We start from the raw sequence: 22313 nt of genomic DNA, 5'->3' as shown, positions 1-22313 counted from the left end.
GGTACAATGATTTGATACATATAGTGTTGTTATGCTAACTCACCAACATACTAACTGCATTAAAATATGCCACTCACCAGATCAATTACATATGACAAGTTTTGCTTTGACTGGTTATATTAATGATTCTCGATTATTCAGGATTAATGTGATAAAACTGAAAAGAAAATTGGATCACATATGCATTAAAAGAGGTGAAGCTTTAAAACCAAAATGCAGATAAATATATACACAAAACTCGAAAATGGTTATCAAGAGATTTTTGAATAAAAAATATCACAATTTGTTTCTTTTTCTTGTATTAAAAACTGAAATCTTCATCTGAATAACATATGGGCGGAAAGTTTTTAAACATTGATCACTCAAGTGAATCGAATAAGCTATGTCATTGTTCTAAACAATTGACATTGTTCTAACAAGTTACAATTAATCAAAACTGAGAACTCGACTACTTTTACATTACTATCAATAGTTTTGGTCATAACAAGTCTTTCTTGAAATTATTAAAACTAGCATATACGATTTCTTTCATATTCATACAAATGATCAAATAAGATCAAATTAAAATCAGTTTACAAATAAGCATACTCTCATTAATATTAGAAAAGTCTGAGTTAGTATAAACCAAAGTAGATGTTTTTAAAATCAACCAAACATGAGTAAATAAAGTGCAGCAAAAATACTATTAAAAGGAAGAGTTTTTTTTTAAGAAAAGAAGAAGTTAGAAAAATGGTAATTTCTTAAAATCAAATTTATCACTTCTTTGCATCTTCACTAAAATGAATTATTATTTTTTTGTTGAAAAGGGTTATAATACATTAAGGGGAAACCATTTATATACACTCTTGTCACTATTTCAGTAAAAAATGTCCATATTGTCACATTTCAGAATTATGGCCCAAAATGTCAATTTATAACGGGGTATCGTGTAACCTTTTGAAAACAAGGGGTACACGACGTATCGTTTTGCTACTTTTTTTTACATTTTAATGGTAAAACGTTAGATGAACTAACATTTTATGTTTTTTTTTCTTTTTTTATTTGAGCTGTTTTTGTTGTATTATTTAGGTGCCCGGAAACATCACTTAATGTTACGTTTTTCGATATTTTTTTTATTTAATATTTTTAAAATTTAAGATTGTACCAAAATTTAATAATTTTTAATATTTAGGTTTCACCAATCCCCTTTTGGGTTTTAAAAATATTAAAAAAATTAATAAATATTATACTGATTTAGGGTTTAGCCCTAGAGCCTAAACCCTAATTTAATCTAGAGGAACCAAACATGTAAATTTTAAATTAAACAATTTTAAATTTAAAAGTGTAACTTAATTTTAATAATTTTTAACATTTTAGGGTTCACTAATCCTCTTTTGGATTTTAGAAACAATATAAATAATTTTTTTAGTATTTTAGGAATTAATAATTTTTTATTTGAGGTTAAAAATAATTTTTATTAAAAAAATTATATGTGTAAAACGTTAGATAAAGTGGTGTTTTGGGGTCAAAACTCTACATGATGTAGTGTTTTGGGTGTCAAAACTCAACACCATCTCACATCTAGCTTTAAAAAAAAGGAATATACTTAATGGTGTTAGTGTACCGTTTTACTTGCTAAAACTAAAAAAAAATTAAAAAAAAAAACAAAACGGTACACGAAGTACCGTTATACGAAAACACTTAACAAAGTGCCGTAATGAAGTGACATTTTTGGCTATTATTTTCAGAAGTGATATTTTGGACCATTTTTAACTTCAAAATGACATTTAGGGCCACCACATGCTCAAAATCGGGTGTTGGCACCAAATGTCACAATTTGAAGGTAAATAACCCTCAATGTCATTTTGAAAAAACATGACCCCAAATGTCACTCCAAAACAGAGTTTCGTGTCATGTTTTTATTTTTTAATGAAGAATGGAGTTGTGTGTTCCGTTTTGATTTTTTTAAAAAAAACTGAAAACGCAACTTGAATAAATGTTAAGGTGGGTAAAACGCAACCTGAAAGTTAGTTTTTGAAGTTAATGCAAATTGATTTTGCGTTTTTGTCTTTTTTGCCAAAACATGATCTTAAATAGCATTTTTAGTTTTTGGGCAAAAAAATGGAACTTCAACTTATGTTTAGCACCTCAAAACAAAACAAGATCCTCAATTGTGTTTTGTATTTTTCAAAAAAAAAGTAAAAAAATAACATAACTTCAACTTGCGTTTTCTTTCTTTAAAAAAATAATAAAAATGTTAAATAGAAGACACAATTGCGTTTTTAACATTTTTTCAAAACGGAACACGCACCCTAGTTTTGAAGTGACATTTGAGGCCAAGTTTTTAGAAAATATTTAAAACGGAACACGCACCCTCATTTTAAAGTGATATTTGGGACAAAATTTTTAGAAAAAAGCGACATTGAGGGCTATTTCACTCGAAAAAGAGGCATTTGGACCTTTATTCCTCAAAAATCAAAATAACGCAAATCTCAAAAATTACTGAGGATTGGTTCTTACCTAGGTAGCTCGATTCGTCTTGGATTTTGTTGATTGCAAACTCAGACACCCCAACGACATCGTGATATATACATACACCTATACATACAGCTGAGTATACACTCTTCAGACTTCTCCGATCTGTACTTTCTCCTTTCATTTTCAACACTACCCCCCGTTATATTTGATTCATTTATACAGCCTTTGCACAACTTCTAGGGTTTTAATTGACTCCAATTATTGAATTTCTAGGCCTTTGATTGCTGTTTGTCAACATACTTTGAAGTGTCTAGGGTATCAATTGTAGTTTTTGTTTTAGTTTAGGTTTTGAAATGATGTTTATGATTTGATCTGAAATGGCCAGACTATTGGGATTGTCGAGAGGTGAATACGAGTCACCGCGAGAAGTTACAAGAACAATCCCAACTAGTGATACTAGTACTGAGAATGGCTGGTTGATTAGGTTTTTCGATTCCGCTTTCTTTTGTGAGTGGATTGCGGTTAGTTATTTGTATAAACATGAGCATCCCGGTGTCCGGGATTATTTGTGTAATAGAATGTATACGTTACCGTTATCAGGTATTGAGAGTTACTTGTTTCAAGTGTGTTATATGTTGGTACATAAACCGAGTCCCTCGTTGGATAAGTTTGTTATTGATATTTGTTCTAAGTCGCTGCAAATTGCGTTGAAAGTGCATTGGTTTTTGATGGCGGAGTTGGAGGATTCCGATGATAATGAGGGGATTAGTAGGATTCAAGAGAAGTGTCAGATTGCGGCTACTTTGATGGGGGAGTGGCCGACTTTGATTAGGCCGCAGACTGTGTCGTCAAGTCCGTTAGGTAAGAATCAAGTTCTTAATAGATTGTTATCATCGAAGCAGAGGCTTTTGTCATTGACTTCGTCACCCCCTACTCAGCGATCGGTATCGTTAACGGTCCCGTCAGGAAACTCTTTGCAGGAGGATGGTGGTAAGGTATCGTCTGACGACGGGAAGCTTTTTAAGAAATTTATGCCAGGTCAAAAAGTAAGAGATGCATTGCTTTTTAGAAAATCAGTGGAGAAAGATGATGAAGAAACAGACAAGGATGGGTTTTTTAAGAGGCTTTTGAGAGACAGCAAAGATGAGGATGTTAGGAAGTCAACTGATAAAGACGAGGAGGAGACTGAGAAGGATGGGTTCTTCAGAAGGTTTTTAAGAGACAGCAAGGACGAAGATGAGGAGCTCACGTCGAGCTCAGAGGGTTTCTTTAAGAGGCTGTTTCGTGATAAAGCTGACTTAGAGGTGGTTTCAAAATCTGTAGAAGATGATGATAAGGATAGTTTTTTTAGGAAGATTTTCAAGGATAAATTTGAGGACAAGAAGGATGGCATTGACCGGAAGGACATTGAATTAATAAAATCTGTTGAAGATGCTGAAAAAGAAGGTTTCTTCCGGAAACTTTTCAAAGATAAATTTGATGACAAAAAAGATTATTTAGACAGGACTGATGAGGAAACTAAGGGGCCAACTAATGACGATGAAGAACATTCTGAAGTTCCATTATTCCGTAGATTTTTCAGCTTGCACCATGGAGATAAGAAGACTCCTGGAACGGATGAACACAGCAATGGTTTTCCTGAAGGCAGTTCAGGCAGTCCGGGGACAGAGAAATTTTTCCGCAAGTTATTTAGGGACCGTGATCGCTCTGTGGAGGACTCTGAAATTTTTGGTTTAAAGAAGAAAGAGGTTAGCAAAGTTGTTTATTGTTTAGGTTATTGCAATGACTTTATGAATTTAACTCCTTATACATATAAGCCAGCTACATTGTCATTATGAATATAGAAATGCATCTTGATTTCTTCCCTTGTACTCTCTGTTAATTTGTCCTATGTTGTATGAAGCGTAGAAGGTCACACACATTATTGACTGAAAATTGGCTATTAGTAGTTGTGCACTAAATTCAAGTAGCACTTCTATGGATGATCATTAGGTGTTTGGTGCTCGGATCAGCAAGAGAGTAGTGTTGAAATTTAACTTTTCAGTATTTCTAACAAACAAATGACATTTGGGATTGTAGAAGCCTTAACTCCTCAAACTAAGTTATGCTAGACATCAGTACAAGAGAAGTTGTCTATCACAAAGACTATTCCTGTTATTAGACCAAGCGTGAAGACTCGTGAAGCTTCATTTCATCTGCCAGAATTGGAAGGGGCTCCTGAACGATATATCTATGTTATTGGCAGATTTAAGTTAAGAACTGTTAAAAATCCGGAAAGAAGAGCGTGGAGGCGGAAACTTTATATGCATTTGCAAATTCTATATTTCAATTTATTATGGACCTTATTCCAATTTTATAAGTATGATTTTTACTAGCACCTGAGCTTAACCTATCAGATTCACTTATTTGTATCAACAAATAATTAAACTATGCTATCTTCTGACAAAAAAAAACTTATGTAATAAGAATAGAGTATTCTACAACTCACTGTCTTGATATTTCTATTTCATTTTAAACATCTATATGCTCCGTAAGTTTTTCTCTGCGATCACAGAACGGTTTACTGCCTCATTAATCCTTATGCTGCCACCAGATATTGTGGTTTTTTTATGTTACTTTGAGATGCATATATCTATTTGACCTGGAAGATTATTATATTATGACATAGTTTGTAACAGATATCGCTGCTTTATTCAAGTGTATTATAGAAATATGATGTTGAGTTGAGATAACAGTTTCACACTTTTACACGTAGGGTATCTTTAATTGAAACGGAAGGAACATATAGCATTATTCCATTAGATATGTGTGTGTGTCTAGAACTGAATATGACGATGGTAGAGAAAAGAATTTAACATATAATTATTAATAGAATCCTCACTCATATGATGTAGCTAAATTTTCTTACATGGCAGAAACATCCGGGTTCGCCAAAGCAGCAAAATGATAAATCAACTGTCAAGCCCCCTCTTCCATCTAATGCTTCCCAGTTTAGGAAAGGAACGTATCATGAGTCACTGGACTTTGTGCAATCGCTCTGTGATACATCATATGGCTTAGTAGACGTATTTCCTGTTGAAGATCGCAAAAGTGCTCTTTCTGAGGTTGTCATTGTCATCTTTATGAATTTTTTCATGGAAGATTCTTTATAATATTTAAACGACATGATGTCTGAATTTTAAATTCATGTGTTCCAGTCACTTACAGAGATCAATGCGCATGTAGCTGCTGCCCAAAGTAGTGGAGGTCTCTCTCTCTCTCTCTCTCTCTCTCTCTCTCTCTCTCTCTCCCTCCCTCCCTCCCTCCCTCCCTCCCTCCCTCCCTCTCACACACACATACACAAACTCTTTTGCTCAAACACACACAATGATAACCCTCTGCCGCACTGCCGCTTATTTTTCTAAAATTCCGTTAGAATATTCCTTAAGGACATATACAGAGGTTGCAAATTTTTAGCGAGAAGGAAAAGAGGAACCATTTGTAGAGTGTTACAAGGATGGGGGGATATTGTCTGTTGTAGAATTCTATATCTAGCTATATGTAACGGGTGTAGTGTTGACTCTTGATCTTTAATACATGTACTTTTAAGAAACTACAGGATGGCAGATATATATTATGCATTCCAGGGTTGTTTTTTAGACCACTAAATGAGAAGTCTGGATATTTTCTATTTTCTCTGTTTGACACACATGATGTTTCACAAATAATACCTAGATTAATGATTGAATGTCTTGATAATTTATATGTTATGTTGGATAATAAGTCATTGAATAGGCTTGTAAAGTTTATGTTATTGAAGTCATTATAGTTGTAATCATAAATTGTTTCTGGTATTTCATTCTTATATTTTTTTAATAATACACTATAGGTGTATGCTTTCCAATGGGAAAGGGAATGTACCGTGTTGTTCATATACCCGAAGATGAAGCTGTTCTTTTAAATTCCAGAGAGAAGGCCCCATACCTGATTTGTGTAGAAGTTTTGAGAAGTGAGACAGTGAGGTAGTATGCAAATTGCATTATAACTGCCAAGTTTAAGAATCAAGTGTTATGTTATGTTAGGCAGGGTCTGTTTTTCTGAAGGAAGGTGCGAGCTAACACATGCCCTATTTCTCTTTTGTAGCAACACAAAGGATATAAATAGTAGTCAAAAACTTTCTAGAGGTGGAATCCCTGTAGCGAATGGTGATGCATTTTTGCCTAAACCTCCTCCATGGGCTTATCCGTTGGCTGGACAGGACCGTTATGGTGGTTATGATAGGATGTCAAGATCCGCTTCAGATGCTATTGACCAGGCTATGGCTCAATTATGGGATGCAAAAAGCTAAAGTTGTCCACCTTACTCTTTCAGTGGAAAAGCAACCGTTCACCCGGTCGGATGGAACTGCAGATCATGATCCAAATTGTGTTCATCCTTGCGATTTTCAATCTGATTCAGACAAAGTTGTAAACCATGCAGCCGGACCGGACGGTGGTGGTGACTTAGAAAGAGTGCGGGTAGTTCTGACAGCAGATCCAGGAGTTAGCATGGATGACACGGAGGATCAAGAACCACTACGTAGGAAGGAGCACCGACGTGTTCCAAGTACAATAGCTTTTGAGGAAGTTAAGGTGGGTACTGCGATATTACAGCGTCCTTTCTGTCCACATACTTGTTTCAGTTTACTTTTATATCCTTGCAAAGTTCTGTTAGCATTTTAAACATGTTAATTAGGAATATGGAATGGTATCGTATCTTTCTACTATGGTTATCTTAGTGTTATTGGTAGCTAATCTAAATCATCTTAGTTCGAAAGTTTAAAAAGAACTAAACCTTAATTTTTTTAAAAAAATAAAGAATAAAGGAGAATATAGAACTCTTGCCTGATTAGAATCCCGACTTTGGCTTTAATGAGTTTGCTGTTATCTTTATGTGTGTGTATGTGTGTACGACACTATTACACGAGTCTACGAAAATGGTCACTTCAGTTGGTGATATTCTTTAGGCCTTTTGATGAGGAACGGAAATAAAGAATTAATTTAAATGTTATTAATTAGTTTACATTTATTTATTGTAGAGATAATAATGTATTTATCTATATGTTTTATATGTTGGGCTAGGAGTTAAATAAGTAGTTTATTTTTATTTATAATAAAGCCCAATTGTTTACGGGCCTTGGTCCATTATTATGTTGTTATATTAGAGTTCTATTCCCTATATAAGCATTGTAATCCCCACATTATTACTTAGCTTTTATTATACACTTCGTCTTCTTGGGAATCGTATTGATTAGTTAGTCTTGGCAATCGTCATTGCTTTTTATTTTATTATCGTTTTTGTTTAATAAATCATTGTTTCCACAATCTTGTCCTCCATGACATTTTACTGGTTTACTTCATATAAGCGCGCATTCACACAAACACATCATCATCACTTGTAAAATTTACTCTAAAATTTATACAATTAGTTCTATTATTAAAATTATTATTAGGTAGCCACTAGCCAGTAGCACTATATATGATACTATATATTATAACAACTGCTAGCAATCATCAGTATTTCCCAAGGATCCTTCTGAAATTCTATCTTTTTTTGAGATGACTTTGTATACACTGTATTTTTCTGTATTAAAATTCATATCTTGAGTTCTGGTAGAATTATTTTGGTTATGCACTGAAAAGATAGATATTAGATAGATTTCTTGACTTGTCAACTAATGGATGCCTAGTAAGGAGACCAAGTCCAGTAGTTGATTAGTCATCTTGTTGGTCCGTAACCCTCGAATACATGACGTTTCAGTATTAGTGACCTGTGATTTGCTGGTCTAGTTTAGATTGAAGTTACAACCATGCCTTTCTCTTCTAGAAATTCAGTGACCTTATAAAATTCCATGTTACGCAACTATAGCACGAGATTGAACACTATCAGCTTACAAATGCAGTAGCAAATGTATCTTGGTGACGTCTTATACGTATAAATAGACTTTTATCGGACTGATGTTACAGGTAGGATATCATTAGATTTTGAGCACACGAGCATTAATAATTCATTAATTTAGAAGCACTTAGATTGACAAAAAATCAGGTGCATTATGTCATGCTCTAAGAGAAATATAAGCCTGGAAGGGACCTCTGGTAGGTGCCATAAGATAGGTCTTAGCTGCTACGTGCTTGAATGCCGTGTTTGTACTTGGTTGAATTGCAATTTCCACAGATTAGGCTTAGATGCATAGTTACTGCCGAGTCCTTTGGAATTGTAGGGCTGTTGCAAGTTTTTGTCTCGGTTTTGTTATTTATTCTAAATGGTCTGTTGCTCACCCATTGTACGATGTGCATGTTAGAATTCTTGGACATGGTCAATATCGTTAAGTTTTAGCGAGAAGCTGGAAACTTCAGTAGACTTGCTTAATGAAGATTGCTCTCTTTTTAAATTTTTAGGATGCAGACACCATTTTAATATATTTATTGCCTGTTTGCTTTAATCTTGGTTTTACAAAGCACTTGTTTAGAGTTCTATATTTATTTGTAACTTCTAGGTATATTTCTTTCTGCCCAATAGAGTAATTGGTTACAGCAGCCAATATTGTGCAGAATTAAACTTAATTTCATGTACGAGTGCTTCAGTAATTAGTAATGTGATACTCACCTCTATATGTGCTTTTAGTAGTAGTTGTATCCATTGTTTGTGCATTTATAACAGGCAAGTGCCTAAGTTTGTTGGCTTAGAATTTCTGTACAATATCAATTATCTTTATATAAGAATCTGCTGGCTTTGTATTCAATTTCCATATGGCTGGTGTTGTTTTCTAACTCATACTTCTTGCAGTCTATGTTTCTACCTTGTAATTTTGTCATTGTAGGTGTTTCTACTTCTATAAAATCCCTGCATTTGTATGACTTCTAGAATTTGATTTGCACCTTATTACATCTGGTTGTTCATTAAGAACATCTATAGTCCATATTTCTAATTCTCATTATACATTACTGACGAAGTTGATATAGTTTTGCTCTCTGCAAACTTTTTTGCCTTTCAATCTCATTATGCTTATTTTGACAGGCTGCTGCTTTGAAAGGAGAAGCTCCTGCTGGACTCCCTCTAAAAGGCGCTGGCCAGGATTCATCCGAATCACGATCACATGTGAGCATTCACTAAAAATAAAACTGGTCTGCTATTGTTTGAGCCTGGGGCAATCTCCCGACTAACTTTCAAAAGATTCATATATGTAGTATTATAGTTAAACATATTCCCACAGTCTAACTGATTAATTGTCTAGCTCATTTTTAATCTGGTAGGGTTTAAGGTCTTACCGAGCCTGGACTTTGTATTATTAGATGGGTTTTTGTATTTTATTTCAAAAAATATCTATGACTCTATTGTGTATGATTTAATTGGTATTCTCCTTCTGATGAAGTATTATTTTTGACAAAACTTTTTGCTAACGGGTATCCCGATATTAGGAAATTAGTTGATATTACTTAATGCTAGTAAAATCGGGTTACTCTTAATTAAATACTAATTCTGAAGTCGGGACTGTGTAGTAATTTGACTGATTGGATCAGTTCTAAAATTAAACCTGAACCTTAATTAAACCTTTGCCCCCACTAGTATAAAATGGTAGATTTATACTTAGTTTAAGCCTCTGCTGTTTATGGAGTTTATTTACGCGTGGAACAGGTTACAAATGGTGGTACACCAAATGCAAGTGATGCTTTATCTGGTGAGCTATGGGAGATAAAGAAACAGAGAATTCGTAATGCATCAGTACATGGAAAATTACCTGGTTGGGATTTGCGCTCTGTAAGTTCTGCATTATATGTTGTGACTTTCTTGCAGAAGTGTCAACTGTACGCATCCATTTAAAGTTATCCTTGATACAAAATGTCTTGGCTAGCTTACCATGTTAGGAAATTAATTCTATGTACAGAAAACTTGCTCATATAGGTAACTTTGGTCAAAGATTTCTATGTCTTTTTAGGGATTATTCTTTTTTAGTGTCGACAGTGAAACTGTGTGAAATTCCTTTCTTTCTTTCTTTCTATTTTTTTGTGAATCTGTGATCTTATATCCATGTATAAATATTTTTAATAGTCTTAATAGTAGTAATACATTTACTTTTTTACTAAATGAAGTGACACTTTTCTCTATTTCTCTGATCAATTTATTTCGACAGTATTAAAATGAATTATTACATTAATATCTTAGGTTGTTCTTATGCTATTTCCAGTGCCAGGTGCAACTTTTTAGTAAACAATTTGAGTCAGTTGACTCAATCTATGTCTTTTACTTATCACAGATTCTGGGTCAGGTGACTCGTGTCCAATATATATCTTTAATTGGAATGTAGATGATATTCCTCGTCCTTAATTATCAAAGGGTAGGATCCTCGGTGGAGGCAAATGTGTGCATGGGTTTTTAATATTTCTTGCAGACCTTACCCAAAAATATATATGTATTCTGCATATATACATGACGGCATTATGTACTCCGCGGACTTGCCAATCCAACAAGATATTCTGTTTACAACCCAAGTATGTATAAGAGCACAGTGCTATGTTGTCTTCTACACGAGAATGATCTTTTGTTGTTGAATTAATAATCAACAGATTGATTGCTTAAGATATTTGTGATTGTGTATTTTGTCCATCTTATATTTTACTCTTCTTCCAGACCAAATTATGGATGGTATTCGATATGAGAACTCTTTTTACGATAAATAGGTCTGTGGTTCTTCATAGGCTTTTAACTAATTATTTACCTGCATCACATACGACATATTTTTTTTTTCTGAATGTACATTATATTTGCTGCACCCAACTCGACAACTTTTACCCACTTTCATTTCTCTTACAATACGAGGGATGTATTATGTTCTTTTAAAGGTTTTTTCGAGTTTTAATCTGTATTCTAGAAGCACATTACTTTCTTATAAGGTTAAAGCCCCTTCTCAAGGAAGGAGAATGCAGAGGTGCCTCTGCCATCTGCTTTAATAGTCGTTGGTGTTACTGGCTGGATTTCCAGTGATGGCTTCATAGTGCTGTTCTCTCTCATACAAGATTGTTGCTCTTAGGGTCACTTTTATCATAGCATTGTCAAGGTGACGACGTGTTGTCCTGGTACTGGAACATAGCAAAACGTCCTGTTTGCGGTGTTCTCGAATCCAGATCTCTTTTATCCCCACCTAGATATGTTCTAACCTGGCTCATCTAATTACCCACATATGTATTGAGCTGATTTGAGATGGACTAAATTAAAAGGCCCTAGTTTACACTTTTCTTTTCAGTTCTCTCTCTCTAATTTTAATTTTTTTAGCTAATAACCATACATTATTATATTTATTTTGTGTGGAATACTGTATATTGTATAATCCATTAGTAACTTATAACTTATAAGATATGTTATCAATTTAAGTATATGTACTTAAATTGTCAATTAAACCATAAAACTAAATAACAAATAAATATGCATTAGTTTAAACATTTGGGAAGTAAGCATATTATATTGATGATTCTAAAATATTTAGCGGAACCCTTTAATGGGTGGATTACTGGGTGGTTAGCAATTAAGTTATGAAATATTTCTGTAATGTGTGTACATATCTATATGTGTAATTAGATTATAAAGATGAACATATTTATGTATATGTCTGTGTTTATGTGTCTGAAAATATGTGGTGAACGCTCTATCAGCATATATGGATATCTTATTGCCACGGTGTCTGCATACCTGCTCGCATTCCAGTGCCATGGCGTCCTAACAACAATGCTTGGGGGGGGGGGGACTTTTATAGTGTTCATTTTGCTTTGTTTTGTTCTACTTCTCGTGTGTCTGTGTGAGTGTTAGATCAGAAGAGCGTTCTTCTGAATTGTACCCAATGTTCCGTTATTCCTAATCTTTCTCCTTTCTCTCCCATTCTTTAGGTTTCTATTCTATTTTAAAGCAGAAAGTTGCTTGATTGTGCGCCTAAGACAGAGAACCTAAATAGCTCTAACTGTTGCATGTGCTGGTTTCTTCATTTCTTAATTCTTTAAAGTTATGAATAGGGAAAATGGTATGATTCATGTAGGCGATTTAGTTTATTGACATTATTTATTGACTATTTTAGATATTGTAACTCAATTCAACAGAGGGAAAAAATATCTTAAAGTTTCACTGTATCAGTTTCTTTACCTTCTGTGACCTGTTATGCAGTCCTACATTTGATTTCCGAATGACACTTGGCTGAGTTGATACAATTAACAATTATATTTTCATTCAGCTAACTTGCTGATTTTCTTGTTCCCTTCCAGGTCATTGTCAAGAGTGGTGATGATTGTAGACAAGAGCATCTTGCAGTGCAACTGATTTCTCACTTTTATGGTAGGCACTCCACTATCCTCAGTTGGTTATATGATTTAGGAACATATCTATATCTCTTTGTACTGAATCAGTTATTGTAGGCACTCCACTATCCTCAGTTGGTTATATGATTTAGGAACATATCTATATCCCTTTGTACTGAATCAGTTATGCTGAACTAATTTTTCCTTGGACATTGTCTTTATTTTAATGTAATGACTTTTGGAGATTTGAACCTAGGAAACATTGGGACATAATTGATTAGAAAATTATTTGTTCACTTTTGTTTTTAAGTATAACAAGTTGACTATGATGTTTTTCCTTCAAAATATACGGTTGATAGTAATGTGAAAATTAATAGGGACATATTTGTCAAAATTCATGTTGAGCTTGATATTCCTATGCATGTAGCTTTTAATCAATTTACAAACATGAAAGGAAGATTAATTCTTCTTTTTCTCAATTTAGTTTTTCCTCAGATTTCTTGTTGATTTTATTTTCGTAATTCTATATTGTATATCACGTAATTTCTTATTGTAATAATATGATTATGACAACAGAATTTAGGAAAGATAATCATAAGAAAATTGCTGAATACGTAAATTTTTTGAAAAAATATTATAAATTCTTTGATGAGAAAACAGATTTGATCTGCATAAGACGTATGTATAACTTATTAGTTTCCTCAAAAGAAAAGCTGATGTCCAAGTCCAACTATCCAAGTGCTTTGTGTACTCTGTAACCATTAGATAGATATATTCCTCGATAATTATTTGATAGTTATTACATTAAAGTTTTAGAGGAAAAATGGTACGTTTTTATATGCGTTAACCATAGTGAAAAAGTTTATAATATCGGTTTCAAAAAGAAGAAGAAGTTCGTGATAGTAATAAAGTTGCTCACCTTGTATGAACAGTTATATTTCTCAGATATAGTCGCAGATATTTGTCTGTTAATCCTTAAAATTTTAAGACCATTTTTTCTTTTATATGTATAAAACCAGATATATTCCAAGAAGCTGGTCTACCGCTCTGGTTGCGCCCGTATGAAGTGCTAGTTACTTCTTCGTACACTGCACTCATCGAAACGATTCCAGATACGGTATTTTGAATGTTCAGTTAATATATATATATATTTTCATTTTCTTAGATACAGAGTAAAGTCGGCAAATTATATTCGTAACTCTTGCTTCTAATTCCTTTATAGGCATCACTTCATTCGCTCAAAAGTAGATACCCCAACATTTCCAGTTTAAGACAGTTCTTTGTTGATAAATATCAGGAGAATTCTCCAAACTTTAAGCTTGCGCAGGTAAATGACAGGGAAGGAAGCCCATCATATGAAATATAGGTTTTGTGCACATTTTGTATCTTTCTTCATCCATCTCAATCTGTTCACCTATTAGAACTTGAATGATGCTATTATCAATTCATGTTTGTACTTGTTTTTTTTTATTTGTTAATATTATTGATCTTGTTGTTCTGCCTGGCTTATGTCTTCCGAGATACTTTGAGTCTTTGATTATGTTGTCAGATTTTTTAGGTGAAAACGGAAAACATGTCTTTTTACACTTTGAAGTTTATTAACTTAGTAATTTGTTGTCTATTTCTTTTTTTTTTTGCTTATATTCTTGCATGATAGTTACGGCTACTTCCTGTATATTTTGGAATCTGAATTTTGTAATTTGTAGAGGCAATAGTCATTACATATTGTTACATCTCAGCGTCACTTGAGCTTTAATATTTTCTTTGTATTTTCTGTCTTCAAATTTATTATTTTCGATGTCTTAATACTAAAAGCTTATTGCAGAGGAATTTTGTGGAAAGCATGGCTGGTTACTCGCTAGTTTGCTACCTGTTGCAGGTATCTAACTCTCAATTTCCCTCGTTAATAGTAAAAGTTTCATTTATTGATGTCTCTATGCAACATATACGTGGAAGGCAATGCAAAATATATACTTGCTGTGTCACTCATTTATACATATTTATTTTTTGTTTTATTATAAATCATATTTGATTATCTTGAAGCCAGTGTAAGTTTAGGAGTGTGTAGCCTAAAAGGATGAATATGGAACTGTTGGTACATGTATTGTAATTTGTTATTTAACTAGATTAGTTCCCGGGCCGATACCCGGTTATATTATAATTATTTTTTAAAAAGTTATTTTAAAATAGTTTAATTTGAATAATATATATTAATACAATATTTTTATTACATACTAATGTGAATAGAATAAAATATAAACATAAAAATTAAAAAAATGACATTACCGAAACTACAAATATTGATTATCAACTTTTATTAAATACAAAAAATATAGTAATTAATATTTGTGTAACTAAAATTAATTTTGATTAAGATAAAATTAATGAAGAAATTGAAACTATTAAAAATTATTAATTTAATAATATAAAAATGTGAAAGAAAGAAAATGTGAAATGAGTAAGAGAGAAATGATAAATGGGTAAGATAGAGAATTAGTGAAGATAGTAAATGAAAGAGAGAGAGATTGAAGGTAAATTAAATGAGGAGTGAATTTTTAGTGGAAGATGACATCAGCAGAACTAATGAGAGCTTGACACATAGGATTTGATGACGTAAGCGTTTAAATGAGAGTTGGACACATAAGCTAGGATGATGTCAGCTGTATTTTGTTTTAGTATAATGTAGATCGGGAGATGGAAGCTAAATTGTAAAATTTCCTTCAGATATAACAAATGTTCTTGTTGTATCAACTTTGGAGTGTTTTTCACCCTCTTCACTGAAATAAACAAGAATTAGATCATCCCTGTAACTCATAGCTTTTTTCTTTTGTGCACACTTAAAATTAACAATGTTTTGCATCCAAAGTTGTCTGTTGTACAAGTGGTAATTACTGATCCAGCTCTAGTTATCTCTTGAACTCAGAACTCAAAAGCCTGTATGTAGGTAAGGATATATTGACATATGCTTATCAAATCTTGAAATCTTGCATTGAGAATCTAACTATTATATACACTTACTTGTATCCTATCCGGCAAGTATCTTGTTACACCAACGAATTTTCTTTATTCAAATGTGTTTCCTTTAAGTTATCACCAGAGAAGGAGCAATAACATTTTTAGTAAAGAGTAAACTCAATAGAGTTTCTGTTAGCAGGAAATTTTCCAGTGATTTGTCCATCGCAATGATTACTTATAGTTTAGATTTTCAGATGTTAAATACTACTAATTGTTATTCAGAGTCGATTGAAATTAAAGATCTAAGGTCACTTTTGTGGGTACCTGTGGAGGCAGGCTCTTGTGAATCTCAAATTGGTTGAGCTTAGGGTTTGGTGGTCGCTCTACACTCTGTACATGAGGTTTAAATATTTACATTCTTGGTTGGGGGTTTTTGGAACTTTTATAGTTTGATATAGGAGTGTGTGTGCTCCTGTCCTTTGATGAAGATGTCTTTAATTTGAATCTGCTGTCAAAAACGTGAAAGGTTGGAAACACTATGCAAGTTCTTTGCCCTCTCAGATTTATCCTCTGTTGTTAATGAATGCAATTCTTAGGGGAAGAAGTGTATTGTTTCTGAGGTTTGCTGCACTTTTAATTTGATAGTAAAATTGGGGGCTGTTTGATAAACTGAACCTTTTTGCTGATTAAGTATCGTTTGTTAGGAAGTTAAGTTATCAAATATTCTGATTGAAACATCACTGACAAAAAGGCATTTAATCACCAAGGAGGATTCTGTTCCATATCAGCTTGTTGAATATAGGTCACGATATAAGGATTTGTTGTGCTGGTGCATTTTCCTTGTACATATAACACAGAAACTGCTAGGATGATAAGTTATCCAGACCTATTGCTCTTCATTGTTAGGACCCTATATTCTTCGTTTGCCATGTTCATCAGGAGTTTTTAAGACACTATTGAAATAATACCGGATTAACAATCATACATGGAAATTGCTTCAATTCTCTATCTGGACTTTGCTCTCCATCTCTTGTGCAGACCTACTCTCATGAGTCGTGACTGTAGTAGTGATGCTATTTGACATATGCTTATGGGACACGAGTCATTTGTTAAATGCTTAATTTGGTTGGTTACATGTATATTTTGTTATTTTGATTGGTGCAAGTATCAGAATTCTAAACTCATTATATAGGAGACTGAGCAAGTAATGACGAATATTTTAAGGGGTGTTTGGTTATGGGTAATTAACAAAGGGAAAGGGAATCAATTAAACTCATTCTCTTTGTTGATGTTTGTTTAGTAAAAATTGTCATTCCCTTTCCCCTATTTTAGTTTTAGGTTTACCCCAAATCTCTCAATGCTCATTCCCCACCTCCCCATAAGTATTTGCTTTCCCTTTCCAACATTTTTTTTTCATTTTAATTATAATTTAAATCTTACAACACAAAAATAGATCAATATGTAATTTATTCTTTAAAATTAAAAAAAATATTATTTAGTTTTTATAAATATAAAATATTTTTGATATATAATTTATATGTTAATTAATTAAAAAATTAAAGATGTTATAAATTAATTATATTAATTTATTTTAATATAAATATATTATATTGTTATAAATATAAATACATTTGACTTTTTTTACATTACATAATATTTAAAAACTCAAATATTAATATAATCATGTAACTTTTCATTCCGTTTCTGGATCTGAACCAAACAAGTAAAACAATTCAGGATCATTCCTTTCCTTTCTCCTCCTTTCCCTTTATGTATTCCATTCTGTTTCCCCAACATGAGCCAAAAGCCCCCTAAATGTAATAAACAAATTTGATCTCAAATATAATTTACAAATTTGTAATTGACTTGGAATGAAGTCAAGACATCCTATTTTGTGGATTAGAGGTATTTTTTATTCCTTTCTAATATCTGTGATGGAGTATCAAGTATGCATCTGTTTTCCATGCAATGGTTTATTTGATAGTATGCATCTTTCGATGAGTTATGTACTGTCTGTCAGTGGAGTAACTGAAATTGTTGGAAGATAATTGCTCCCTTTTAGCCTGCTTTGTGAGTTTATTATGGTGTGAAGTAACTGATTTCGGAAAAGATGTGATGCTGCAATTTTTTCCCATGTGTATTCTTTGTACATATTATAGATGGATCATTATGTTTTGTTGCTTCATGAAATTTTTGTTCTTGCCTAGGTCAAGGACAGGCATAATGGAAACCTCTTGTTGGATGAAGAAGGCCATATTATACACATCGACTTCGGCTTCATGCTGTCCAATTCTCCTGGAGGTGTGAATTTCGAGAGTGCACCATTTAAGTTAACCCGTGAACTTCTTGAGGTAAGAAAGTACCAGATTCTCCTCAACATCTTGTCTCCTAGTAAGTGAAGCCTAAGAAGATTTCAACCACTTGGTATTTACTGTGATTGAAACATTGGCGCTTATGCTAGGTCATGGATTCTGATGCGGAGGGAGTTCCAAGTGAATTTTTTGACTATTTCAAGGTAAATGAGGGTAAATTGTCTCCTTCGTTGTGTACACCACAGTATTGTTAGACTTGCAACAGTTTTTTGTTGTTGCGAGGGCACACAATATCAGAAGCTTGACTGAACATAATTTAATATTTTTTACTTACTATAGTGTTAAGTTTTAACAAGACGGGAAGGAGAGTTGTGATCACTTGCTTGCGATCATTATTTTTTCATCATCAGATTATTCTCAAAGTCATCACTCGTTGGGTCCGAATGTGTCAAGAGACTTACTCATTGCAAAAGTGACAACTTATTCACTAATTTGAAAATTTGTTGCAAGGTTACCATCTGTCAATGACCAAGTTGATAAAAGTTCACAATTTTTTTGATGCGATACACAAATTCAATTCAACGACCAAGTTGAGTCACTTTTGGAATGAGTGGCTCACTTGATACATTTAGACCCAACAAGTGATGATTCTATTTACCTAAACATTGCCTCAAGATGTAAGTGTTAATTTCTTGTGGGTTTAAGTTAGATAATTAATTTTTAATGTACTCTGTTGACTATGTGCAAAAATTTATAATGGAAAGATTACCGATGTGGGCGAGTGATTAGGTAAAAGATTCCCGCATTTCATTCCTGGTTGCTTACACCATCCCCTTTTGTCCATGATTTCAGGTTCTATGTATTCAAGGCTTTTTAACTTGTCGTAAGCATGCTGAACGCGTAATTCTTCTTGTTGAGATGTTACAGGTATATCCAGCTTATAATCTTATTGTACTTCAGATGTAATAAAAGGGTTATTTGTGTATAGCTTGTAAATCTACCTAATTGGAATTTTGAAAATTAGGGATGACCTATGGTCCTTGTAATCTGGTTGGAAATATAATTTAAAGTTATTGTATATAGCATAGCATTCACTTATCTAGCTATCGCCTCTACTATTATTATTACTAATTTTTTTTTCTATTTATTTCGAGATACCACATTTTTTTGTTGGTAATTCTGATCAATGAATTATTGACAGTGTTTTGAAAAACCAATTTTCTAGGTAAACTTACCTAGCCTATTTGTTTAATTCTATCTCCTGAAACTTCCCGAAGTGATTGTTCTTATCTTTATACCTATGTACATGTACATTCTACACTCTCCTTTTCTGAATTTTATATATACTAAAGACATTTATTGTAGCTTTTTATTGTCACGCTATTGAACATATAGGATAAATTAAAAAATGGCTATTGCATGAAACTTGGAAAATAATATCAAGCTCCAGTTTGTCCAGTGTTATATAATTATATTTAGATCTTAGAACTATAGAACTAACCAAGCATTAAATTGTAATACATATATTTTGGATGTAGGTTTTAGATAAAAAAACAAGGATACTTGATTACTAAAGCCTAATATGGTTATCAAAGTAAAAATGACGTTCCAAATTTTATAAAAAAACAGTAAAACTGATCGGACATGGATTGCAGAGTTCAAGCTTACGTACACAATTGACAGAAGGTGAGAAATGTAACCCATAATAACCTCAAGTTTACCGGGAACCTTTTGATGTGAATTGTGACGAATGTACATTTTAGAAGTTGTGACATGGCCCCTAAACGAACAGTGTTTATAACTGAAAGCAGATCACATATTACAGATGCTAAAAGATGGTTATAGAGATAACAAACTGCAGTGAGCTACATCAGCTTCTTACCCAGAAATTGCTTAAAATTGAATCTAGGCATCTAATTCTTCAGGTGTCGTAAGGCTTTTGTTTATTGCTTGTGTTATATTTGGTTGACTGGAAGTGTGTGTAACTCTGAATATCTGGCTTATATCCCGTGTTGTTGAAGCTAAATATATGGAACTAATAGTGTGTTCGTTTGGGGTGAACGAAATTGGGAGGCATGCAATGAATTTTTTTACTAATTAACGGGTAAATATTCTCAACCGTCATTTATGAGAAGGAATGCTTCATTCTCCATCCTTCTCATTTGTTTCACAAATCTCATCGAAAATTTGTACTCTTTTTGCATTCTTTTTCTTATAAAACACTTTATGATTTAGATGTATCATATATTCTGAGCACAAAGAATTATTTGCATAGGAGAGATACTTCACTCTTATCTTATCGGTATCCTCCTTTATATTCAAAACTTTCTTTTATGTTATTGGAAGGACATGTATCATCCGTGTTTTAATTAAATTCTAAATGATTTTCTATTCACTTAATCACTTATCTTGTCATGGAATCAGGATTCTGGATTCCCATGTTTTAAAGGTGGACCTCGGGCAATACAGAACTTGAGAAAAAGATTTCATCTAAGTTTAACTGAAGAGGTTTGTAAAAAATTATAAATGTCAATGTATTAATATTATATATAAGTGCCTTGTTACAATTTGGAATATTTTGGTGTTGATTTGAAGTAATTTTTTATGGCAGCAATGTGTATCGTTGGTGCTTTCTCTCATCAGCAGCAGCTTAGATGCTTGGCGGACACGCCAATATGATTACTATCAAAGGGTGTTGAATGGAATTTTGTGATGTAGGATTCAAATATTGATCTCTCACTGCTATGTTCTCGTGATGAGCAGTCAGTATGATGAAGCACTGTGAAGAACCAACTACATCTGTGAATTGTATTGTGACAGAGAGCAGTTGATTCATTTAGTGATGGGCTATAGAGGTTTTGTTTGGTCATCTGATAGCAGTCTGTGCCCTGCGCAGTACATCGATGTCGGAGTTCTATACTGGCTATGTTCATCAGCACGAGTAATTTTCTTTTGCACCAATTTTTGAGTTATCGTTTTTGTTTCAAGAAATATGAACTGGGTTGGCCAGAAGGTAATATATCAAGTAGGAGGATGCAATGATATTATTCTTCATATTCATGTGGCCAGCCGGGACATTGTACAGGATTGTGGAAATCAGCAAATTCTCTAGGCATGAGATTATTATCAGGACAATACTTGAAAAGTTTTAAGCTAAAAATCGGATTCAGCGTAGTCAGCTTGTACATCCACTTCATACTACATTCTGTGTCAAGGTCATAAATGTATACTACTAGCCACTAGTAAGAAGGCAGGAAGTCTCTTGTTGATATAACCATTGAAGATATACCTTTCTCCAGACGTGCGCAGTCATCGTGATAGAAAGATTTGCAAAATAGATCGATTTTTGTATAATATCTTGTTCATTAAGTTGCTTTTGAGGGTTTTTTGGGGGTCCCCAATTTGATGAGTGCATATTTGTTTCATATTATAATCTTTTGTAATTTACATGAAATGCAATGTTAAAGTTCCTAGCGTGCAAGTTTGCATTTTTGCTACAGTGGAGAGCTTTTTTAGCATTCTCCGGAAATATCAGGAATCAGAATGCACATTTCTGTAATCTTTACTTGGAGTTTTTCACTTAATGAAATTAAATATAATATATATATATATATATATATATATATATATATATAAAACCTAAGATAGTAACTGAAATGTATGAATGGAGTATTGGAAGTATGATTGTTTATTGATCGAAAGGTGTCGTCTTTTCTAAAACTTTTTTGAGTAAATTCCAAACAAATTATTTTAATTTAAATTTTAAATATGTCAAAATTATGTATAATAACACATTTGTACTCCTTAATGAAGTTATGATGAATTAAATATTTTTTGTAAATAATTTTTAATTTAAAAAAAACAAATGAGAACAAAATAATAATAAAATACCCTCCCGCAATGAGTCATTGCAGGAGGTGTTCAACCGAGTCTCAACATATATAAAATATTGCGGCGGGTGGTTAAAGAGTCACCTACAGCAATGTTTCATTGCACTAGCCGCAATGAAACAATGCTGTAATAGCCGCAATGAAACAATGTTGTAGGTGCGAGAGAGTATTTTTTTTATTTGTTATGAAAAAATGTTTAGCACTCCGGAGCTGAGTTTTTTTATATTTTTTTTATAGGTAACGAAAAATTGATAAAATTTCATTTTTTTTAGTTTTTCACATTTTCAATTTTTAGCATTATATTCGTTTACTATAAATTAAAAATTGATAAATTAAATTGGACAAGTACAAGAAAAATGAAAACAAACATAAAACTCACAATTTAAAAAAAAAAATATAAA

General features: G+C 32.9%; 1 protein-coding gene across 1 annotated transcript; it reads left to right on the top strand.

The window, feature by feature from the left end:
• Positions 1-2444: 2444 nt before the first annotated feature.
• On the top strand, positions 2445-21521 carry LOC141712841 (phosphatidylinositol 4-kinase beta 1-like). Its single transcript, XM_074515934.1, is given in 17 exon segments — positions 2445-4205; positions 5373-5561; positions 5655-5703; positions 6326-6458; positions 6580-6775; positions 6777-7067; positions 9493-9573; positions 10111-10233; positions 12723-12792; positions 13775-13872; positions 13978-14082; positions 14581-14634; positions 17918-18061; positions 18172-18225; positions 18875-18949; positions 20447-20530; positions 20634-21521. Coding segments are annotated over 17 exon segments (3219 nt in total). The 5' UTR covers positions 2445-2834; the 3' UTR covers positions 20736-21521.
• The last annotated feature ends 792 nt before the right edge of the window (positions 21522-22313 follow it).

This window comes from Apium graveolens, chromosome 3, assembly GCF_009905375.1.
Source record: "Apium graveolens cultivar Ventura chromosome 3, ASM990537v1, whole genome shotgun sequence".
Lineage (NCBI taxonomy): Eukaryota > Viridiplantae > Streptophyta > Magnoliopsida > Apiales > Apiaceae > Apium > Apium graveolens.
This window is presented reverse-complemented; position numbering and strand designations above follow the sequence as displayed.